This window comes from Paralichthys olivaceus, chromosome 7 (genome assembly GCF_024713975.1).
Source record: "Paralichthys olivaceus isolate ysfri-2021 chromosome 7, ASM2471397v2, whole genome shotgun sequence".
Classification (NCBI taxonomy): Eukaryota; Metazoa; Chordata; class Actinopteri; order Pleuronectiformes; family Paralichthyidae; genus Paralichthys; species Paralichthys olivaceus.
Window position 1 is genome coordinate 27,142,305 of NC_091099.1, and position 24,182 is coordinate 27,166,486.

The 24,182-nt window shown below is 38.4% G+C and overlaps 1 protein-coding gene across 9 annotated transcripts; it reads left to right on the forward strand.

The window, feature by feature from the left end:
* Positions 1-222: 222 nt before the first annotated feature.
* ppp6r3 (protein phosphatase 6, regulatory subunit 3) lies at positions 223-23,651 on the forward strand. Of its 9 annotated transcripts, none has more exons than XM_069528050.1 (26): positions 223-452; positions 5,592-5,758; positions 5,939-6,172; positions 7,585-7,771; positions 7,906-8,043; positions 8,800-8,865; positions 9,187-9,299; positions 9,490-9,603; positions 9,926-10,052; positions 10,401-10,553; positions 11,013-11,162; positions 11,620-11,684; positions 11,909-12,024; positions 12,223-12,308; positions 12,778-12,864; positions 14,732-14,829; positions 17,707-17,761; positions 18,197-18,327; positions 18,548-18,663; positions 18,856-19,072; positions 19,199-19,296; positions 19,655-19,850; positions 20,716-20,733; positions 22,114-22,221; positions 22,939-23,013; positions 23,243-23,651. In XM_069528050.1, the coding sequence occupies exons 3-26, from the start codon at positions 5,946-5,948 to the stop codon at positions 23,292-23,294; spliced, it is 2,793 nt and encodes a 930-aa protein (XP_069384151.1). In that variant the 5' UTR covers positions 223-452; positions 5,592-5,758; positions 5,939-5,945; the 3' UTR covers positions 23,295-23,651. The 9 variants fall into 9 exon arrangements, with proteins under 9 accessions (XP_069384151.1, XP_069384153.1, XP_069384158.1 ...); XM_069528052.1 differs by having other exon boundaries at positions 22,942-23,013; XM_069528057.1 differs by having other exon boundaries at positions 14,783-14,829.
* The last annotated feature ends 531 nt before the right edge of the window (positions 23,652-24,182 follow it).

A 24,182-nucleotide genomic window follows, 5' to 3' on the forward strand; every position in this document is an offset into this window, starting at 1 on the left:
CCAACGGTATTGTTATAAATTCATAACTTCTGCTGTTACTACAGGGTTTTTAAGAAATGTTTAGAGACAATCACAGTATAAACTCCACTCTTCCGGGCGACACGAGATACATATTCCGATTTAATGACGCTTTGATTTGACACGCAGTGTAACCAATCAAACTTCAAGGCGGGGCTTGAGCGATGGTATTACAGCCAATAGCGTTGCTGTCACCGTCTGAGTGACAGACGCTGCAGCTGTAGTGGGGGAAGGGGTTGCCGAAGTTGACGGAACCGCCATCTTGAAAAGTGCCCTCTGATGATCTACCTTTTCGCGCCTGTCAGAATCACTTTTAAACGCTTTATTTTCCCCACCGGGGTTCCGTGTTGGCTCAGCGTCCGTCTTCTAAAGGCCCGGGGCTAATGGCAAGATAAGCCACATGCTGGAGACTCTCCGTTTACCGTTGTCTATCGGTAAGTACACTTGCTAGCCCATGCACTTGGTTGGTGCTGAAGAGACGACTAGCCAGTAGTCTTCTGATAGCCAGCTAGCGTTAGCATGAAGCATACTTGGCCATCTTAACACTGCGCTGTCAGACCCTTGGTGAACCTCTAGCTAGGAGATGGCTAATGTTAACATTACATTTCAGTTCTGACATGTACCGGAAAGCCACAGGGTAATTTAGCCGGCCAACCTTTCAGCGAATTGACGTTAGCTTAAATCTCAATGAGATCATTTAACTTGACGTCGTCTCGATCGGTAGTTTGTTCACGATTTGAGGTGACCAGGTTAGCTCACAATAGCTAACGATAGCTAGTGACGTTAGCTTGCTGGCCTGAGTTGGTGTGTTTCTGTAGCGTTAGCGGTATCTGTTTTGGGCCCTGGTATGTAAAACGACTGATGTCTCTACAAACGTGGTATTTGTACACCAATACGCCAGTAACGTTAACATGTCTTACTCATGATGATCCGAGTAAAAACGATCATTTTTACGGCATTTAAACCCGTGTCCATGCCGGTGATTCGTGGATAGCTGGAAAATATTGTTAAGTAATGGTCACAATATGCGGTTACTTCTGTAATATGGGGTCTTCAGCAGGGTCAGTCTGTTAGTGGGTAGCTACATGAAATGAATGTAAATGAACGTTTGGTGTACAGGTTGAGATAGCTTTGTTGTTGTAGTTAAGGGAAACACTGTTGTCTTCTCTCCTGGTCATGTTCACACTGTATGTTGGCAACTGACTTCAGTCAAGTTCACCTAAACTGGCTGAAGCTGTCCACGTCGATTTAGTTTGGGTCTTGTGACAGCTATTCGTCAATTGTGGCATCCAATAAGTAAACTATGTTAAAGCTGTAAAAGTTTGTAATCCTGAGCTTGTCTACGATATTTTATTGCCGTTGACCTTTGGTATGGCTCTGTAACTTTGTTGTGTCAAGGGGCAAATTATCACAATGTTCAAAGAATAAGTTCTCTTGTTTGCTCTAAACAATCAAGAATTTGTAGGATTCTTAATGTGGATGTATTTGAGATCAGAGCACTGGTTTGGAGAAGGACTCTCTGGAGACTGCTATGTGTATATGTCGATATGATTCTTTGACAGTTGTTATAGAGTTAACTGCTTTTATCCAAAACAACAGGAGATTACACAGTAAGACAATGACTGGCGTCTTTCTAATGTACTTTTTGGAGTAACTGAGTTTTCTTCAGCCTCAGTAGGTCCAAGCTTTATTCACCAATGTTCACGGTTCTTCTAAATGTGCATATGCTGCAAACACCCTCACAAGTGTTTAAGTAAACACAAGTAAACACATTATTGGGGAAAAACCTGAGAGTGGCTTACACTCATTGTGATAAAATGGTTGATATAGAAGCTGTTTTTTCATACAACCGATCAGTAGTCAGACTTTTCTTGACCCACCAAAATTTTTTAAGCAATAACTGGGCTATTTGGTACATTTGGCTGCAGACTTTTTTTTTTCCACATCTGTTTGTGTATTTGCACTGATGTTACATTGAGAGGTCAGGCTCTGTACTGAGGGCACACCACAGTTTGAAGTCATCTGAGTTATACAAATACTAGATGATGATTAGACTTAATCTCACTTTCAGTTTTTTTGTTGATAATAATTTTGAAAAAAATACTAGATATGATCTCTCTACCTTCCCTATTCTGTGTCATTAATATGCACTCTTGTAAAATGTCCCATTAAGAACCTATTATAGCCTGTGCTAGGTTATATCTCTCACAAACCTTTGCTGCTTTGACTTGTATTTAGCTTACAGCTGGAAAGTACTGTAATAAATTGTATGTGTATATATATATATATATATATATATATATATATATACACATACAATTTATTACAGTACTTTCCAGCTGTGTTATATATATATATATATATATATATATATATATATATATATATATATATATATAACACAGCTCAATAAAATTAAGGGAACACTTGAATCAGATATTCATGACCAAATTATTCAATTTGAAAATCTTTACTATTGAGGGCTGGATTCAAAACCACACCGAAAATCTTGCCTGTATGCACTCCCGACATCTGGGTATGCTCCTGATGAGTTGGCAGATGTTATCCCCGGGGATGCTGTGTCGGATTTAGGTCAGGGGAAAGTCAGGGCCAGTCAATGGCATCAATGCCTTCATCATCCAGGAACTGTCTACGCACTCTGGCCACATGACACTGGGCATTGTCCTGCACCAGGAGAAACCCAGGGCCCACTGCACCAGCGTAAGGTCTGACAATTGTGATTTCATCTCGTTACCTAACAGCAGTCAGGGTACTGTTGGCTATGCCACAGAGGTCTGTGCAACCTTCCAAGGATATGCCTCCATAGAAAATCACTGACCTGCTATCATCCGCCAGTGGCCAATTCTGGTGTTCTCTGGCGAATTCCAATCGAGCTGCATGGTGCTGGGCTGTGAGCACAGTTCTCACCAGAAGATGTTGGGCCCTCATGCCACCATCATGGAGTCTGTTTCTGACAGTTTGGTCAGAAATATACACACCAGTAGCCTGCTGGAGGTCATTTTGTAGAGCTCTGGCAGTGCTCCTCCTGTTCCTCCTCACACAAAGGAGCAGATAAAGTTCCTGCTGCTACAGCCCTGTCCAGCTCTCCTCGTGTAACTGCTCCTGGTATCTCCTCCATGCTCTTCAGACTGTGGTGGGAGACACAGCAAATGTTCTTGCAACTGCACGTATGGATGTGGCATCCTGGAGGAGCTGGACTACATGTACAATGAACTACCATTGGGCTGCAGGTACTGCCACGTGCTGCCAGCAGTAACAAGGACACTAGCAGAACACAAAACTAGAGAATAATCAGTCAGAAAGGATAAAGAGAGAGCAAATGTCTGTGGCCACCAAATTTAAAACCATTCTTGGCGATCTTGCTTTTGCCTCCATTGCAGCTCTTGTCACTTTCATTTCCACCAAAGCGGTTGATTCACAGTTTCACGGAGGTTTAGTCCAGAATCACTTGTGCTTCCTAAATGGACAGATTGATAGCCCTGAAGTTTAACTCACTTGGAGTTATACTGTGACAATTAAGTGTTCCCTTGATTTTGTGTGTATACACACACATGATTCTTTGACAGCTGTTATAGAGTTAACTACTTGTAGCCAAAACAACAGGAGATTACGTGGTATGACAATGACTGGCCTCTTTCTAATGTAGTTTTTAGAGTAGCTGAGTTTTCTTCAGCCTAAATAGGACCACGCTTTATTCACCAGTGTTCACAACCCTTCTAAATGTGCATATGCTGCAAACACCTACACAAGTGTTTATACTCATTGTGATAACATGGTTGGTATAGAAGCTGTTTTTACATACAACTGATCAGTAGTCAGACTTTTCTCGACCCACCAACATTTCTTAAGCAATAACTGGGCTTTTTGGTACATTTGGCACACACAAAATGTTTCTGGACAGTAGTTTATATTCCAAGCTCTCATTTTGACGGTCTTAGTCAACCATCTACAGATTTACAACATCTTGTGTGCACACAAAAGCAATTTAGATGACCTAGACGGAAACACAGCCCATTATAACAACATGTTACCTGGCAGTCACTTTCAAGCTGCTGGTCTGCTAAAATCCTAATTTCGTGACCGCAATCTAAAAAAAATCTGATTTTCTCAGAAAACAATAATGGCTGTGCTCTTATTTCAGCTGTATCTACAATCAATATTATAACTCAGAGAATGATTAGAAACTTTCACTTATTCCTTTCTGTAGGAAATTAAAACATGCTCAAAGTTGAGAGCTGAGCTGAAAGTCAATACTGGTGTCTTCTGTCTGCTATAAGGGAGCTACACTTTGTCTGCAGTGGCACACAATTTGATGATCTGAGCTTTTCCTAAATATAGTAGAAATAAGCAGCAGAGTTTACAAAGGTCACTTTAGCACTGTACAGCAAGTATAGTTTAGTACCAAGTATTAGCAAGGCTTGAGTGAAAAAAAAATCTATCTTAATTTTTAGATTTTGTTTCCTTTTTTATTTCATTTACAGTGCACTCAAGTTATTTGGACATTGACTTACCTTTTGTTATGTTGACACTGTGCCCCAGTTGTTACTGTGCAAGTGTGCCTTTTAAGATTGATCATTTTAACATTACATGGCCATGGAAAGACTTGCGCATTCAAACGATTGAGAGGGCTGCGTTTTTTTTACCCCAAGCAGGGTTCAAGTCAGTCTGAACACAGCCTTGAGATTCTGTTTCATAGTTTCAATTGGTGTTAATATTCAAGGTTGTTTATAAATGAGATTTTTAACATTAATATAGCAGGCAATAATACATTTCTGTCTTGAGTAAAGAATGATTCCACATAGGGCTGGGTTTCAAAAATCATTTCTCTGATTAAAATTATCTTCATTTAAATGATCGATACTAGTTCATAAAAAGGAGGAATATATATTTTAATGTATTCCATTTTACATAAGAACAGTGGCAACATCATAGCGAGTCACTACTCTCATATTTGTCTGGAGACAGAGCGTGGCGGTTTAGAGACACACACACACACACACACACACACACACACACACACACACACACACACACACACACACACACACACACAGAGGCCCTGGGCCCTGCAAACACTCACAGAGCGACACACACACAAGCAGAGATGATTTATTGTTTTAGTTGTGTGTGGTTTATTAGGGCCCGAGCACTGATAGTGAGAGGACCCTATTGGTTTTGCTCCGATTATTTTATTTATATTTTTTTAATCCTAATTCAAATGTCAGACTGAATCTTTTTTTTAAGAATTGAAAGTTCATTATTATGATATAATACTATCATATCAGCTGTATAAAATGGTTTCAAAAGTATTTGTTTAGGTCCAAGATGCTGGTGCAAGTGCAACAATTAGTGTTAGTTAATAGTATATATACATGTCACTTCTATGCAGTCAGAAATTTGTTGTAATGTTCTCTCTCAGATTACAGTGGTAATGTGAATGACTTTTGTACAAATACATTTTTTTTTTAATTTACGAATATTGCTGTAATATCCACATGAAAACCAGAGCAGTCCTCTAACAATATGTCTCCATCCGTGTTTCTGGCTCACAGGTGTGTGCTGTTGAACTGCTGTATGTGTGCTGTTTGTCAGTCTGTCCCTCACTGCTGTCTGCCTGCCTGTCCATCCGGCTAGCCTGGAATGGGCCACAACTCCCAAAGACTAAAACACACCTCCTTTTAACCTGAGCTCCTCCGTCTGGACTCCAACATACACACAGGTAGTGAGAAAAAATAGATTTTAAATAATATTCCCTCAGTAAATCTTTACAATCACCTGTTATATTCTGGTCACAGGGTTCATGTCAGTTGAGTAGATGGAAGACCCTTTGTATTTCTGGTAGTGACACATTTGTCAGCAACATTTGCACTAAAGCTTACTGGCAATTTGATCTTTTTAGAGACAAGATGTTTTGGAAGTTTGACCTCCACACCACATCCCACATTGACACACTGCTAGAGAAGGAGGATGTGACGCTGACAGAGGTGATGGATGAGGATGACGTCCTGCAGGAGTGCAAGGCCCAGAACCACAAATTGGTGGACTTCCTGCTGAGACCACAGTGCATGGAGGACCTGGTCACCTACATCACACAGGAACCCAGCACTGAAGTTGAAGAGAAAGTTAAATACAAGTAAGAGAAAATTGTGTGGAGGGGAGCAAAATTAAATGGTTTGTTTACTTTCAAGAAATTTGACTAACTCATCTGTGGATACCTTTCTGTCTCACCTCTCCGTTCTGTATAGGAGCCATTATTTCTACCATAATGGTTATTTTAGCAGTGAATGGTTGTACAGGCTCACAAACAGGTGCTCATTAAAACTAAGTATTGACAGCTTTTTTTTACAACACACAAACCTTTTATTTATAGACCTTTTGGGAATACCTGTGGTAAAAACAGTGGACATTTTGTTCTGTTATAAAGGCACTTATATTTTTTGACCAAATGCTTCAAGGAATTAAGTTGGAACCAAAAAGGAATAAGGGTCTTTTGCACATACCTGCTTCTTTTTGCCCAGTTCTGAAGAATATAAAACACACTGTATCTCACAAAAGGAAGACAAATTTACCCAAAGAACCATAGAAATAGGGCAAATTTCAGAGATAGTTGTTTCTTAGATTTTTGTTTTTGACTTCTGAGGTAACAATAATATGAGTCATACTGTTTTCTTTGGTTTTATCATTATGTGACTTAAAATAACTGCTAATGCACCCAGTAAATCACTATATCTCCCTGTTTCCAGGTGCATCCTGCCACCAAAATACCAAATGTGCAGTCACGTGGCGCACACAAATGGGTCCATATGTTTTTATCGACTAGTAATTGCAAATGTTTCCACACCAGTGTGTCCTCAGAGTCAGTGCAGACAGTGTATTTTAAACTAAAGCTCATTATAGAGTTTCATCCAAGAGTCTTCTTCAATTCAGCTCGCCAGGTGGGGCTCAGTGATTATGTAAATGCCTGTTACGATTTCAATTTTCCCAAAAACTTAAAATAAAGATGAATTTAACTAAAACCAGCCTTAAGTAGAGGTGGAGTGGAATTTTCATGCGTGTGAGGGTTTTTAAATTGGTGCGTGGATCACATTTTTCAGCCAATTAGGCTGACTAACACAGTTAAGATTAAAGTCATATAAACATATAATGCATCTTTTATCATTTTAAGTAATTTGCCAATAGATAAACATGAATGTATATTTACAATTAAATTCAATAACAGTTTAGAGAGTTTGAGACACAGTAGTTGAAGTGTGTAAAGGAGTGGAGAAAAAAACTGTTCATTCCCCCACCCTGAAATAATAACTCTTGAATAAGAATAATACATTTTACAGTAAATATATTTTTTTATATTTCAGATTGAAGTTTGAACAACAGTACATTGTTGTTCCAAAGCAAATCCTTCCATCAAACATCTCTCGACTTAGAATGTGACATAAGGAGTCACAACCTATCATTACTTTTTCCATAGGGACTCTTGGCATTTTCCAGCATTTAATAGAACATTAATAAATAAAAAACTAAGGAGCAACTTTTGTTTTTTTCCAGGTATCCTAACATATCATGTGAGCTGCTTACGTCAGATGTAAGCCAGATAAATGACAGACTTGGAGAAGATGAAAAACTGCTGATGAAACTTTACGGCTTCCTCCAGAATGAGCCACCTCTCAACCCGCTCCTTGCCAGCTTCTTCTCCAAGGTCCTGTCCATTCTTATTGGACGTAAGCCTGAACAAGTAAGTTGTTGAGAAGGGGGTGTTTTGTGTTAGAATGCGAACTGTTTTCTTATGGTACTTTTCACTCAAGCAGAATCCTTTAGACTTGTTTTTGTGTTTATCCTAATGATTATATGGTTGGTTTGTGTTTATAGATCGTGGATTTTCTGCGAAAGCAGGATGACTTTGTAGACCTGATGATCAAACACATAGGAACATCAGCCATCATGGACCTGCTGCTCAGAATGCTCACCTGCATTGAACCACAACAGCTCCGACAGGATGTTCTCAACGTGGGTAGCAGGACATACTTTCTCATTAGTGCTAAAATTATTTCTACCATGGTTTCATTTTCCAAGTAATAAATTTGTCCATCACATCCCACAAGAACATGTTAACAAAATAAATGTAGCTTGTTGTGATCTGGTCGTAGTGAAACTATCTTTCATTAGTTTGAAGCCTATATACTGGAATAAGCCGAACAGGCTTAGCTTTGATTTTTAAACCTAATTTGTTTTTATGAGGAATAAAAAACTCTGAATTTAGAGCATTATCTTTTAGCTAGTATCTACAATGCTTAGCTCTAGGTGTATAGTCAGGTTTCAGTTGAAGATAAGAATGACATGTAATACCTGAAGCTGAGTTTGCATCATTTAGGCCGGTTTTGTAAAGCTTACATCACAGTACAATGCATCTCCTCTGACAGTTTCTATTTGAGTATTCAAAGTTGTGTATTTGTAACCAGGAATAGACTCTTTCTTTTCAAAGCAACCATGTGACACAGGTAACCAGTGTTTCTAAACACATTGATTGAGTTTATGTAGACCACTGTTGACATCCTGCATCAGCCTGAGATGAAATGTCAGAATAAACAATAAACATTTTCTAACAGTTATATTGTACATGGGATTTTGCCCCGTGCTACATTGAAGGTGATTATATGAATTGGTGAACATTTCTCTTCACTTTAAATGGAAGAACTTGTTTCCTTGTGTTCCCTCTCAATATTTTGTGCTGTTTAGACCATCTCTCTTGTTGTCGTCTTTTAGTGGCTGAATGAGGAGAAGGTGATCCAGAGATTGGTGGACATGGTACAGCCTTCTCAAGATGAGGATGTAAGTTTTATCCATTGGCCACTGGCCACTGGTATATTACAATTTTTCTGTGCCTTCTCGATGAACCTGTGAACATTCTTTTGTTTTATTTAAACCTTTGAAAAGAAAAGAATGTTCATGCCCTTTGTTTCTAAAGGATCAGTTTATTCAAATGACAAAAAAATCATCATATAGCAATTATTAACCAAGATCCATCATGCTTGTTTTACACCTGTTTACAAATATAAGGACCTCAAATAAAGCATCAGATAATGAGTCAGACTCTAGACTTAAGATTTAAAGTTTATTGTTGGCTTATCATTTTTGTTCATCTTTGTCCAGAGACACTCCAATGCCTCCCAGTCACTGTGTGAGATCATCAGACTGAGCAGAGATCAGATGTTCCAGGTTCAGGGTTGCTCGGAGCCTGACCCACTTCTGGCAACACTTGAAAAGTATGTACCGTTTAACCACAAGAATTCTTATGGTCCATTTCTCTGGTGTTTATGACCATGACCTGACCTTTAGAAATCTACTAAGGTGTTTTGTCTTTGCCATATTTTGACCCCTGTATGCTCTTGAAATGCATTCTGCTCTACTGTCAAGTGAATCAGTCTTTCCCTTCATCTTGTCTGCTCTCCTCAGACAGGAGACGGTGGAGCAGCTGTTGTCTAATATCTTTGACAAGGAGAAGAATGAATCTGCAATCGTCAGTGTTATCCAGATCCTCCTCACATTGTTTGAAACCAGGAGACCAGCGTACGTCTTTTGAAATCTGCCACTCTTGATATTTTAATTTGACATTCCATTTAAAGTTGGTGAAAAGATTGTTATTCCTCTGGTTATAAACAAGCCCAACACATAATCCAGATCATTTAAACAATTTACTTCAAGGTAACCCAGAGGCTACTGATGGGTTGAGGGCAATTCTGTGTCACAGTTCATACCAACAACAAAATAGCTGCACAATAATTATAAGTACATGCTGAGTTCATCATACTGTGAAATCAGTCTAACCACCAGCACCTTCACAATTACTACAAATGTTAACACTACTTGATCTTTGCTTTCAATTTTGCAGGTTTGAGGGTCATATGGATTGCCCCCCAGGGATGTCCCATCCGTCATTTTCAGTCAACCACAGCATCCTGGAGGCGGTGAGACCCCGACTCAAAGACTTTCACCAGCTGCTACTGGAACCCCCAAAGGTAAGCTGCTTACACATGAGGTGTAAGCCGTTTTTACAAGAACAAAATGTTACAAGGTTACCGTCTGCATGTGAGTATTAAATAATTTTTGTCCTATCCATTAGCAGCTGTTTCTAGTCTTGTTTGAAGTATGTTTATCCAACATTTGTTAACATCAGTGTAGTTCCTGAAATGGAATTTCTAGCAATAGAAGTGGTAAATGTTTATCAGTAATGAACCGAAGATGACAAATTATCCAGTGGCAGATGGTCTTCTATCTCGTACTAACAGTATTTTATTTAGTAATTAGTATGGATATATCCCTGTCCATAGTGTATATACTGAGCTATGTATGTTCTCCACTAACAGAAGAATGTGATGAAAACAACATGGGGGGTGCTGGACCCTCCAGTGGGCAACACCAGACTCCACGTGGTCAGACTGGTGGCCAGTCTGCTGCAGAGCAACACACACAGCATCAACACAGAACTCATTAACCTCAACACACTGGGAGTCATACTAGTGAGTACTATATGGAAATTTGATATTTTATTTGTCACTTTTTCCTAACAATGTTTTCTTGCATGCATGTCATGCATGAAAGGATTTTAAAATAATTGTACATCACACAACAGGATATTATCGAGATTATATCTATCGCTTTCAGATTTTTATTTTCATATTCATGAATTGGCTGAACTGACGTCTGGCGCTATGCCAGTACTACAATAGTGTGTACAAGACCACACAAACAAACAGTGGATGTTAAAACATGGAGGTGAAAATTTAGCTGACAGATCACTTCTAACCTGGCATCTGAATTTGCTGACCTGTGGGTCCACACAATGTTATGTTTATCATAGCAGGCTGCCTTTTTCCATTTTTCTTCAGTATAGCATGAAAACCTTAACTCTTAGCATTATACTATCCAAACCACATAGTAATATGTCTCTCTTCATAATTCTTTGTTTTGCTCCTCAGGACATGTATTTCAAATACATCTGGAACAACTTCCTCCACATTCAGGTTGAAATTTGTACAGCCATGATTCTTGCTATGCCCCCCGCCCCCAGTGACATCCAGCCAGATACAGAGCATGAACATGCAAGGGAGAGCATCCTCATCAAACATGTAAGCAAATAGTAGAGACAAGAACTACCATCATAATATTTTATCTTGTGGCACTTAAGCAGATCTGTGTATTGGAAAATTAAAGCTGAAGTAATTTTTTCCTGCCTAACATTGAGACTAAATACAACAATGTTGGCTATGCTGTTATTCCATAACCAAACAAGCCAATGAAGTGAGTTGTACTTACTGTAAGGTAGAGATGAAACACAGTGGCAAAGAGTGATTCTCAATAAGAATAAATAAATACTGCAGCACATTTTTCCAGGCAATCTGGTTTATTTTTAGCATAATTGGTTTATTTCTTGGTTTGGACTGTATATTGTATTGCAAGGTCCATATACATCTCAGCACTATTTACAAATATTGAAGGTTTATCAATGATATCTGATAGATAACAGTCTGTGGGCAGTGTACACTAAATTAGTTGGATTAACTTGCTTATATTTTTCTCCACCAGCTTTTTCAAAAGTGCCAGTTTATTCAGAGAATCCTAGATGCCTGGAGCTCCAATGAGAAAGAACAGTGAGTATTCTGCTCTTCTGCAAAGGAGACCATCAGTAACTATGGCAGATTGTCACTGTGTTTGATTTTGTTGTGGTTGTCTGTAAAAGAACTCTCCACAAAACCAAAAATTCTGTGCTCCCTTACTATTTAAATGTAAATGTTACAAGTGTAACAAAATGTCACAAGGATGCTACTGGTTGTGGAGTTAACAGAGTCATGCTTAAGTTGTATTAATGTTTTAGGGCTGAAGGTGGTCGGCGACAAGGCTACATGGGTCACCTGACTAGAATAGCCAACTCTATAGTTCATAACTGTGAAAAAGGCCCTAATGGACCACAGATACAACAGCTCATCTCAGGTAAGGACTGGCTCATATCGCTTATCTTCATCTGTGGATTTGGAATTTGTCTTTCAATTTTCTAACATTTAAATCTAATCTGGGAGTAACTGAGTGAAAATCCTCTCATGGCATCACTTAACTCGATGGTTAGCCTATGTAACAAAATAACTAGTGGCATCTTACTCGGAGTATGACCTCTGTGTGTGTCTGACACAGAGCTCCCAGTAGAGGACAGAGAGAAATGGGAGGCCTTTATTTCTGGGCAGCTGGCTGACACAAACAAGAGAAACACTGTCGACCTGGTAAGTAACTAGGGCATCATATGCTGATGTCAAGTTTTAGTTTAGCCATACACGTTGGGTGTGCAGTGCAGGTATTTAAGACAGTTTTTATAATTGTGTTGACTCTAGTGGATAAGGGTTGGGTAATATACTCAACAAGTTTTTTTCTAACCAGCCACCATCTACCCAACAATCGTGAATTTGATATATATTCACGTGTGTGTCTGCGAGAGAAAGAAAAGAGAATGAGAGGAGTCAGAATGGGCTGAGTGAATGAATGCAGACAGTATTGACACTTTTCATTTAAGAAGAGTATGATCACTGTTGATGTGGTGGCTGTAAAGTGTCAGAGACATCAACTGATTAGGTGTGTGTTTGGGGGTCTGTGTGTGGGGACAACCACTTCAATAGGCTGCTTTGGAATTCACATTGAGGTATTAAGGCCCTTTTAAAGCTTAAACCTTTTTTGCTTAAATGTATTTTTCTTTAGGTAAACACACACCACATCCATTCTTCCAGTGATGATGAGGTGGACTTTAAAGACAGTGGCTTTCACCAGGACTCCTCTCTACAACAAGTAAGACCAAAATACACATATGCACAAACACATATGTGCACACAAAGCAGGCCCATAGCCACACAGACCAAACGTGTTCAAAAGTCTTTCCAAGCTAATCTTAGACATAGACTTCTTTTATACCATACTAGCTTTTGTTTGGTTATACATGGACATCTCATTTATTGAGGAAAGTCTTTTAAGCAGTGTCAGTGGTCAGTATTGTCTCATCAGCTCCTTCGCATTAGTATACAATCTCAAAGCAGTTTCATAAAATAAAAGTACATGCCTCTTCATGAAATTTTGGTTTAACTTAAGTTCTCAGTTTCAACTGCTTCATTTTATGTTTAAGAACCATGGCATTTTTCCACTCAAAACATCAGTGTTTCCCCATTCGTTACCTATCTGTTGTAATTCTGTACAGAATCAAAATAATTATATTTGCTAGTTTACGTCATTGTACCTATATACAGTAAAGTTAAATTTAGTAAACAACAAAGAACAAGCTCCATCCTGGGTAATATTGAATGAGGAGGAATCCAGTGGTGGAGATTTCGAAGGCTTTGTAACATTAGGCAGACTTGAATGCTGAGAGGAAGATGACTGTGGTCTTCTTCTATTGTAGTAATACATCTCAATTTGAAAACATTTTGAAATGTATCATCATGTCACCTTCTATTGCAGTCAATGGAAATACATCATATTTAAACATCAATTTCTCAGTCATGGAGCAATCCATCTTTGTTAAACTAACTTATAGGCATCCCTATACTGTCTAGATGAAGTACAGAAATGATCAACATTTTATCTTTAACTGAATTTTTCAAATAGTATTAGTCAGCAGCCTTTAGTCATAGTGTCAAGTTACATAATGAGTGAAGTGTCTAAGGTTGTGAGCTCAAACCCTGGTTGAGGCACTATTATTCTGCTTATGTCAATTAATCCAAAATGCATCATAAAAAGCTAATTTGCATCTTCCTCCTTTACTCACTCAAAATGCCCGGCCCTGACCCATCGCTACTTGTAACAGCCATAATTGCATTTGACTTTTTTTTTTTTTTTTTTTAATTTGCCTTGTTGCATTTATTGTAGTCAAGCCCCTCAAAATCCAACAGCAAAAAATTAAGCCCTGTCTCTGGGCGTAAAGAGTGATTTTCCTGTACGCATTTACCAAGTTTGTGTGCCATTGTGTTATACAGACAATCACCAGCATTATCAGATGTTGGTAGAAGCATATTGCATGTTAACTAGATCACTGACACTGATTAAATTTACTCCTTAGTTTTCCAAACAACTCTTTTATTACATCAAGTACCAGTGAAACATAATTTAGTTATGGCAGTCTCTAAGAGCAATAGCATGAAGAAAATGATCTTTTCTTCCTACATGGGTTGAGTAATTGATACAAATATTCCTAGCTGATGATGCAGTTAACATCAACTTTTTTGGACACTAAACCTCTAGTCAACAAGTAATACAGATGTGTTTTCCATATGCCCTTGCCACTGGTTGATGGTAGAGATTTAACTGCATGTGTACAATGCATAACTTTTTTCACCTGGTACTTTGTGACTATGGGTCATGTACAGCAACAAGCTACAGAAACAACCCTACTCTGTTTTGAAATAATTTACTTAAGTACTAATGTTATTTAGAAACGTTTTAGTCACTGTCAACATAATATAATTGATTTTATTAAATTAATATATAGTGTTTTGGCATCTAACTGTAAATGCATGTTTGTGCCTTTTTCTGCACTTAACCTGTATAGCCTACATGTTATATATACATATATATGTATATTTGCTATGTATTTGTATTGCAAGTAATGACCAGCTTTGTGTAGAGCCAAGACTATATCATTATCGTTGGTCTTGGGTTTTGCCAGGCCTTTTCTGATTATCAGATGCAACAAATGACGTCCAATTTTATTGAGCAGTTCGGCTTCAATGATGAAGAGTTTGCTGATCAGGACGATGTTGTGGAGTGAGTACTCATCCTGCATGACTAGACTTTCTGTCTTAAGTATTACTGTGTAACACTGAAGGGACAGGGCACTTACAACATAAAAAAGTCGGTTTGTAGACTTACTCTAAAATTAAAATGTTCTTCATTCTCTGTCTTAATATTATGTCATGTCAAACATCTGAATGGCCTCTCGATGTTATGCAGGATATATTTGAATGATACATTTTATATTTTCACCTTGCAGCAGAAAAAAGTCCAATACATTGATGCATAAAATGGTCATTGCCAGATCTTAAACAATTTCTGAACTAACTAATGTTCAAGATAAACCTAATTTTATTTTTATGACTACTACAATGAATTATCCAACTTTTTTTGTTGTTGTGTGCTGCCCCTTTGTACCTTTTGTAGGTCAAGCTGGTTTTGGTGTTAATCATCTGTAAAGGTTTTGGGTTGTTGTATGAAATTATTTAAAATGTGTGCCTCATTTTAGACAAACAGCTTGTACAGTGAAGCAGATCATTTTCTTTTTGATATATTTGCTTTTGAGTGTAGCATCATCAAAAAAGGGTCTGGGTGGAATAAGCTATTCCTCAAGTCTTGGCATTCATTCTTGCAACTTTGAATTTCAAGAAAAGTAGATTCAAATGATGAGATTAATATCATTTATTTATAAAGATGGTAAGCATGAAACTTTGCCACTCAGAAGTAGCTGCTAGTTCTAAGAAATAGCTTGCATCATAGATATGATCAGAAAATCTCCAAAACAAACATCAACACTTAATTTGTTTTATCAGATTAAGAGAAGAAAATCTCTCCAACATTAGTTCCTGTCTTGAATTCTCTGACAGTTCTAGATGGTAATATTTGATCACAGTTTTAATAGAGGCAAATGCATGAGTGATAAACCCAATGACTAAATTACAAAGAAATATTTGCAAAAAAATTGGTGAATGATTCACAGAAATGCTGTGTTGGTGTACCTGATAAGACTCCTATTCTTGATAAGTGTGAATGCAAAAGCTGGAAATTACCATGGGATTAGGTGAATGGGTAATTTTTGATATTTTCCGTATTAAAATCTTCAATTGTTGGGACTTAAAGGCCCAGTGTGTAAGATTTAGGTGAAAGGGAACTATTGGCAGAAATTTAATGTAGAATAATCCGCATTATGTTTTCACTAGTTCATTTCATCTAAATTGTATGAATTGTAGTTTTCTTTAGCCCAGAAAAGGCCATTTATATTTATATACTTTATATTTACGTGGAGGGGGCCCTTTCTACAGAGGCTGCCATGTTTTTTACAGTAGTCCAGACTGGACAAACTAAACACCTTTTGAGTTTTTATGACAATTAAAGACTACCACAGTTTATTTTTCATGTTTGGAAGGAGAGTGTGAGGTGAGGGGTGTTCAGCTGCAACATGCAATTTCAACACTAGATATCACTAAATTCTACACACTGTACCTTTAATAATAAAGTGGTTAAAGGAATTTGGGGTTGGTAGGCCAGTTGGCAGATGGTAACAGGATTGTTGGGTTTATATAGGGTTCATGTGTGCACATTTGTTAATTGTTTACCTGACCTGGTCTTGAGTTATTGTTATTGCGTTGTGATTTGTACCTGTCATATGACAGGCTCTATATTAATTTGATGAAACAGCCCCAGGTGTGTTCGGTGTATCTCAGCACAAAAAATTGGATGCAAGAGGATAGCAACTAAACTAGCTCAGTCAACAAATTTATTTTTTTTACCCTATCCCTCAATTTTTAAAGAAAGTGGAATTGAAATTCCAGTATCCACCCCCTGATCAGGATCCACACCAAAATTTAACGGGTTCCCTGACCCATATCACATTCTTCCAATCATCACCAAGTTTCACTGTAATCCATCCAGTAGGGTGTAACGGTACAGAAAAATCACAGTTCGGTACCTACATTGGTTAGGTCATGGTTCAGTTTGTTTAATCCTAAAGACAATTAGAGAATGGATACAAAACTCGGTAAGGCTGGTTTGGGAGACTTTTTTGTAAATGATATTCAGGATCCGGTTTGTTTCCAAATTGAGTTCTGCACACAGGAAGTCTGCACATGCAGTGTATACAGGTGCGTGCCGAATCGAAAGGCCCATTACAAAAACATTTGGTACAAATAACCTCACTGTAACTCCCCTACTGTAGGTTTTACATAATCCTGCAAAATACCAGACAGACAGACAAACAAACAGGCTGATAAAAACATGTAATAATTATAATAAAAATTGAATCTACTCTGGATTATCTCTCCTTCATGGCTTCTAACCCATACTATGTAAACTGCCTTAGTTTAGTTTTTAGTGTTACAGTATAACATGAGATCTTGAGATTTGACAAATGCTGTAAACAATTGGCCACCAAGTACATTCCCACATTCACATTGTTTGATTAAAATTGGTAATCATCTGCAGATTAATCAATAATGAAAATAATGGTTTGCTATTTATGATTCTGTAGTTGGAACAGGTCGATTTTACCTTTGAAAGAGCTGGGCTAACAATTTTCCTGTTTCCAGAATTTATGCTTAGCTAGGCTAAACTTTTAGCTTTTATTAAAGCTACCTGACTTTGGGAAACTAAGCAAGATTGAAAAAAGGCCTTGTAGAAGTGCTCTTTATCTCCTGCTAGAGCCCCTCTGTGATTGTGTGCTTTCATTGTTTACAACAAAAAAAATGCATGTAAAAAAACTATCTTTGTTATCTCGAACCTGGCAAATGACAGAATACGTTTAGGTTTTTGCTGCAGTATGGAACACGAAGCATTATAGCTATGTGCCAGAGCCTGTCTGCTTGTTGTGTAGCCATGTATGTGGATGCCTAACGACCCTAACTAAACTAAACTTTGTTCTCTTTAACATTGCAGTATTCCCTTTGATAGAATATCAGACATCAATTTTTCACTGAATACAAATGAAAGTGTAAGTACTTTGATTATTAATCTTGAATTCAAATGCAGTCACGGTGAATGAGAGGAGGAAGTTAAATTCAAGTGGAACAGATTAAATATGTTATTTATCAATATGTCATATCATGATATCACAGTTTTTATACATATATGTGGTGGATGTGTAGAATGAGGATTTACTTTGTATATGTGCATTTGAACCACAAGGAGCAAGCACATGATGAAATGCAGTAAAGCATGAATGGGCTTAAATTAATTTCCATTTAGATGGCTCTGATTGAAGCCTGCTCTGAAACTGTTGTGCTAGGATGTAGATGTTAACATGTTAATATCTGCTTCACAACTCAGGGATATATGTTTTAGTAGGATCCAAGTTTTTATGTGCAAGTACAGTACATAACACAGTGTTTTACTGGGTACCCCTGTGTGTGCATTTGTGTTACCCCAGGCGAACATAGCTTTGTTTGAGGCTCGCTGTAAGGAGAAAATCCAGCAGTTTGAAGATGCTGGTTCAGATGAGGAAGATATCTGGGATGAAAAAGATGTCACCTTTGCACCAGAGGCACAGAGACGCCCCAGGTCAGCTGACCACATGAGCGCTCGCACACACACACACACACACACACACACACACACACACACACACACACACACACACACACACACACATCCTTGTAATGTGCTGAATAAATGTATGTTGTGACTTACAACTTCAAGGCCATCCTTCCTCTCCTTTAAAAAAATGTCTTTGCAACCAAACAAATAAGAAATAGCCCTTTATCTGTTGTGTCCATCTCAGGAGTTCAGGCAGCACAGACAGTGAAGAGAGCACAGATTCAGAGGAGGAAGATGGGAAGAGAGATCCATTTGAAGCATCCAATCCCATCACTGATGACAGAATGGAAGTTGACACAGGTTGGTTTACTTAGCAGATTTACCTTTGACTAGATTTGTTTTTATATGTGGGGTTTTTATTCAGTGCTGATGGGAATGTTCTGTAATAATTATTTTAGCTATTTTAAGAGCAATATAAATGGTTCAATTTTTTTATCAAGACCTTACTTCTAATGACTAATTTTATCTATGTTCTATATTTTTTTAAATTAGGGCCAGTGTGGACAGCCAACTTCGATGACATCCCCATGGACACAGGTACATCCACAGCTCCAGCCTCCAGCCCCAGTGACCCTGCTGCCTCCTGTCCTTTGTCCTCCTCCTCCCCTACAACTGAAGTCCTTCCTGGGGCAGCATGGAGCACCTCTCCTGCTCCCACCTCCAGTTCTGAAACTGGCTGGGCTGATTTCTCCAACTTCACCCCTGTTAGGTAGGGCATCCTGACAGGCTCTAATACAGTTTGTTTTCAATGTGCCAGCAATAACAGCCGAACATTGTTTGCTGTTCAATCTGAAATAACGATTCTTAAAGAGAAATTGCCTTTTTTATTTTTCAGTCCAAAAGACCCACTGAGATGCAACTCTCCTGTTGCTATGGAAACCAGCATAGAGGCAATGGACCCTCTGGGGGTCAATGCACCCATTCAGCCTGAAGGTGAGATGTCTTCAAATACATGTCCATATTGACAGCTAGGGTGACTTGTGTACACCATTATGATCTTGAGACAAACACACACAGAGGGGGCCCTCCTACATTCCAACGTCTATGAATGAACATAACTCTTAAGAAGAGATACTTTATACTTTAGATGCTGACCCATTGTGACAGGCTAAACATTTTACATCTTGACACATTTTGAAAGAAAATTTGATACTTGCTAGTTTGTGTGATTTCTCTTTGCTTATCATTTAGTGTCAAATCTAAATTACCCAAAAAGTGTTGAGTTGATAAGTGTTGAAACAGCTAAAATAATATTGACCATGGGCAATTATGAACCCCCCCTCCCCCCCAGACTGTGATGGCTGGTTGGGAACCAGTGTGGCTTCTCCCTCCCCCACCTCACCTAAGGATTGTGGGAGATCTAAAGCAGAGGAGGAAACCACCTGCTGTGAGCAGCGCAGCATCACTGAGACGGTCATCAACGGCTCAATGAAAGAAACAGTCAGCCTTACTGTTGACGCCAAGACTGAGACCGCCGTCTTCAAGAGGTTCGCCAAACTCTTCCACACGAGACAAATACTATATAGCTGTACTTGTAGCAGATTCCATGCTAAGGTTGTTGTCCTGGCATTCTAAAAACCCAAGAGGGGAATTTTGGAAAGCTCTTACATCACAGTGTCTTCACTAGAATGACTACATGTTAGGGTGTGTCTCATGAGTGTTGTCATATCTGTTTTCTGAGAGTGCCCTCATACTATTACTTAGTCACGATTCCTGTAGTGGGAGTGTTAAATATAACACAGAGATTGTAGATGGGCCCCAGGCCTATTTAAAACATGCATTGGTTGGTGTTTAATAGAACATTCTAAGACGTCTATGGCCAGCACATGATCTAAGATCCAATTATCACAAAATACCATCAGCTCACTTTGTTCTGCCTCATTTGAACGGAACCATTTTCTCCTCTGCTCCCACTTGTGCATCATGTACTATTAGCTGAGCACAAAAATACCACACAGGTGGGTAAAACCAATTTCTAGGTTAGAAGATTACTGTCAATGTGCTGCTTCAGCTGCTCATTGCAGCATTGGGCCCAGTTGGGCTGAGAGGAGAGAAATAGTAGAGACCAAGAGACAATTAAATGGTCCTGGTCCATCTTCCACAAATTATCAAACTACAAATGTGTCACAGCCACATTTCAGTCCACCAAGGACTAATTGTTGAAGTACTTGCTTATCTAAATCAACAGGTTGTGAAGGTGGTCGTCCTCTGTCCTTCTGTCTTCTTGTTGATGCTGCAATATATTGTCTGTCTGTCTGTGTAAATAACAACTGTCTGATGAACTGAGCGACACTTACAACCTGAGCTTCCCCTCTCTCTCTTGCTGTGCGTTGTGGGTGTGGTCTTCTTCAGAGTGTTGAAATCTTGTCGGTATGTACAGCCAATCAGAGATCAGCCTGCAGCCGTGATGTAGTCTTGTTGTCACGTCAACCACCAACTTTTCTTTCCCAGTTCGATCTTTGGTTTCAGCTCCTTATTGTTTATTTCATTATCTCCATTCTGCATGTTTTTCTACAAAAGATATTTCTGGATTAGCCTCAGCCTCTTGACAATAGCATTTTTAATGGTCTCAAATGGCTTGAACTATTAAGTTTATTTCGTTTTTATGATATGTCTCCCACATCTGCCTTACTATTGGCTCTAACCCTGAGCCAGGCTTTCCTTCTTAAGAGAATAGAGAAGAAAGAAAATGCAAAATTAGACGTGTAACTGCTTAAGAATCCCTAATGTCTCACACTACTGGTGGGTGCCTACGTTGTACAAGCAGTGCTGATGTATATGATGCATTTACTTCCATTTGTGAAGAATTCTTGTCATTACGGCCCTCTTAACATGTACACACATTTTTTGTTTTGGCCTTTTTTCGGCCAAACAAGCTGAAATTTAGCTTACTAACAGATCCTTTCAGGGCAAACATGTTGTGAAAACTGAGTTGACTGGCGAAAGGGCCTACTCTTAAGAGATGTTTTTTTCTGATTGCATATAAATTTCAGTTTACCTACTAAAATTGTACTTTTAGTTCTCTCTGCTAGGCAAACTACAATTGAGACACTGTATGTCAATAACCTCAAACATGTTAATCACTCTACTGCATTAAGGAGGGATATTATTGTTGTTACTACACAATAAAACAACTCCTCATCAAGCAAGATGATACCATTATGAATGTTGTTGTTGTTGTGAAAAATAGTTGTTCCACAAATGTTACCATTACCAGAGATTTGTAATTGGGCACATAATTGTCATGTAGCATGACAGCTTGTTTCCAGAAGTGACAAGTGCTGAGTGATTAAGTATCATCACAAATGTTAGATTGTATTTCGGTGTTCATGAGTGTTTTGCTTTGAATGAGGCCTCATCAAGATCATTGGTGGTTCTCTGAGACAAAGCAAGACTGACGGCTGGCACAATCAATTTTGGTCTAATCTGTCCAAATCCGTTTGTATGGCCACCTGCTGTTTGCTGGCTCTGTAGCTACACAGAAGAAAGAGTGATGTAGCTCAACAACCAAAACAGTTGACTTTCTCCATTTGCTGTACATTTGATGCTTTTCCTACATACTGCTCTAGTTACTCCATTTCAACACCATCCTTTCTTTTACTGTGTGCTCTATCAGTCAGTTCAGCATGCATCACAGTTCACGTCTCACTGTTTTGTGTCTTTCTATGGGAAAGTAAATGGTTAGTAACAACTGCTTATTATTGTATTAATATATATCCCTGTATTTTTGTGTGTACGTGTGTGTTACAGTGATGAAGAGAAGAGTGCTTCATCAGAGAAATACTCAGTAGTGGAGTGTGTGGATTTGGAGAGAACAGGCATTAACACCTCTGCCGCTGCCTGCTGTCCCAAAACAGGGTCAGACACAACACATGTACAACTTACGAAGGAAAAACATCCCAGCATTGCTCATCAAAAAATCATTCACAAATATATTGATGTCTGTATTACAAGTTGCTTACCTTGTTGTCTTGATGTGCATAATTCAAAAGCAACTTTTATTTATCTGTGGTAAAAGAAAAAGTTATTTAAAAAAAAAAATCCTAACTGAAACATACCATGCCCCATATATTTTTTTTAAGCAAATTAAAAAAAAAAAAAAAGTGTCCAGCAGAGAAGTCAATATTACAAATTCAGAAGTTAATTAAACAATGAATAAGTATCTCTGGCTGTATATTGAATATTAATCTGCAATATTTACACAACCAAATCTGTAATTGTTGTACATATTATATCTGTAGAGCAAGATATTTCCACATCCCTCACATCTTTCGCATTAAGCCAAATGTTGTGGAAAAACACTGAACTGTATTTTGTGCTGGGGTAGAAAAAGAGTTTTGATCATCACAATTGTTATTTTTCAAAATCTGCAAGAATCAATAAGATTTGAATCAAATCATAATCAAATGATATTGGACTGAAATTAGACTGACTCAAGACATCAGTGCAATTATCAATCCCTAATTTTTCATTATACTATCAGTGCTTTCCTTTTGATCATGATCTACTTCAGTTATGTTTCAATATTTCCAGATGAGTTATTGACAGACTCCACTCTCCTTTGTTTTCTTAAAGCAGTGACAAATGTCGGCCCACTGCAGAGCTTCCCAATGGTCCTCTAGAGGGAATGGCAGCCAAAGAGGAAGCCAAGTAAGTGAGATCTGTTTAAGAGGTTGATCCTGAGCTCTTCTAGGATGTACCTCTAAATCATGAAACCCCCTCAAATGTTATAATATGTATTGTCCAGTATATTACTTAACTCAAAGAAAAGTAGTAGGGTAAAGCATATTATTGTGTTACTCTAAAATGTATGTTTTTAATTTTTTATGTCCTTCTGTCTCCTTAATGTCCATATCTGTGTCTTTGTGTTTCCCTCCAGAGTAGACCAGAGTGCGGTGTCCTCAGAGCCAGCTGTGAATGGGCCAGCATGAGGGTCATCTAGTGCCAGCCAATGGCTAGCCTGTTCTGCCACGCAGGGCCCTCCTCCTGGCTTACCAGCAGAGGCCACTGCTCAGAGCTCTACCAATCACATGCCCCACCAGGACCAGCAATACTCCCATCGGCTCATCAATGACAGTCACAGACAGGTGTACAGACACAGGATGAACTGAAAAGCAAAAAAAGAGACAAACTCAAATGGATACTAGTTTTTTTTTCTGCTTTTGTTTATATACTATTGTTCTTATGAGGTGATGTCCGACTGATATCTTGCCACTCAAAATTAAATAGTAATGTTGCTATAGTTAAAGAAATGATTGTATGAATAAAATATTTTATAAAAAGACAAATGTATACAGATACATAAGATGAATTACCACAGAAACGGGAATAGCACATTGGTGACCAAAGCGACTATTTAGCTGTTGTTAGTAGCTCGATCTGTTCTGCCGCACAGCAGCCAGACACACAACAGTTGCTATATTTAAACTCTCGCCCACCTTTGGTCTTTCTCTGAGCAAAGCTGCTCCTTCCAATTGAAAAACATTTTAATTTCCACACACAGTTTTATTTTAATGCACATCTTTGTAAATGTTTTCACTTGTATTATTCTGCATTGAGTAAGACCAAGCTTTTTTGGTATTATTCCTTTTTTTATTTATTATGGAAGTAAAATGATTATGTATTGTTACTTAAGAGCCATACAAACACTCTCTCCCCTCTAGTGAGCTGCATTTATGCTAACTGGTTACCTACCTTGCAGTTAGAAGGCTCAGCAGGAGAGAAGCAGTTTGTCAGCACAGCCTAAACTGGGAGCCATAAATGCATTCTGAGGTTGATGTTATCGCTCCAATTTCAGAACTACAGTCCCCTCTCATTGG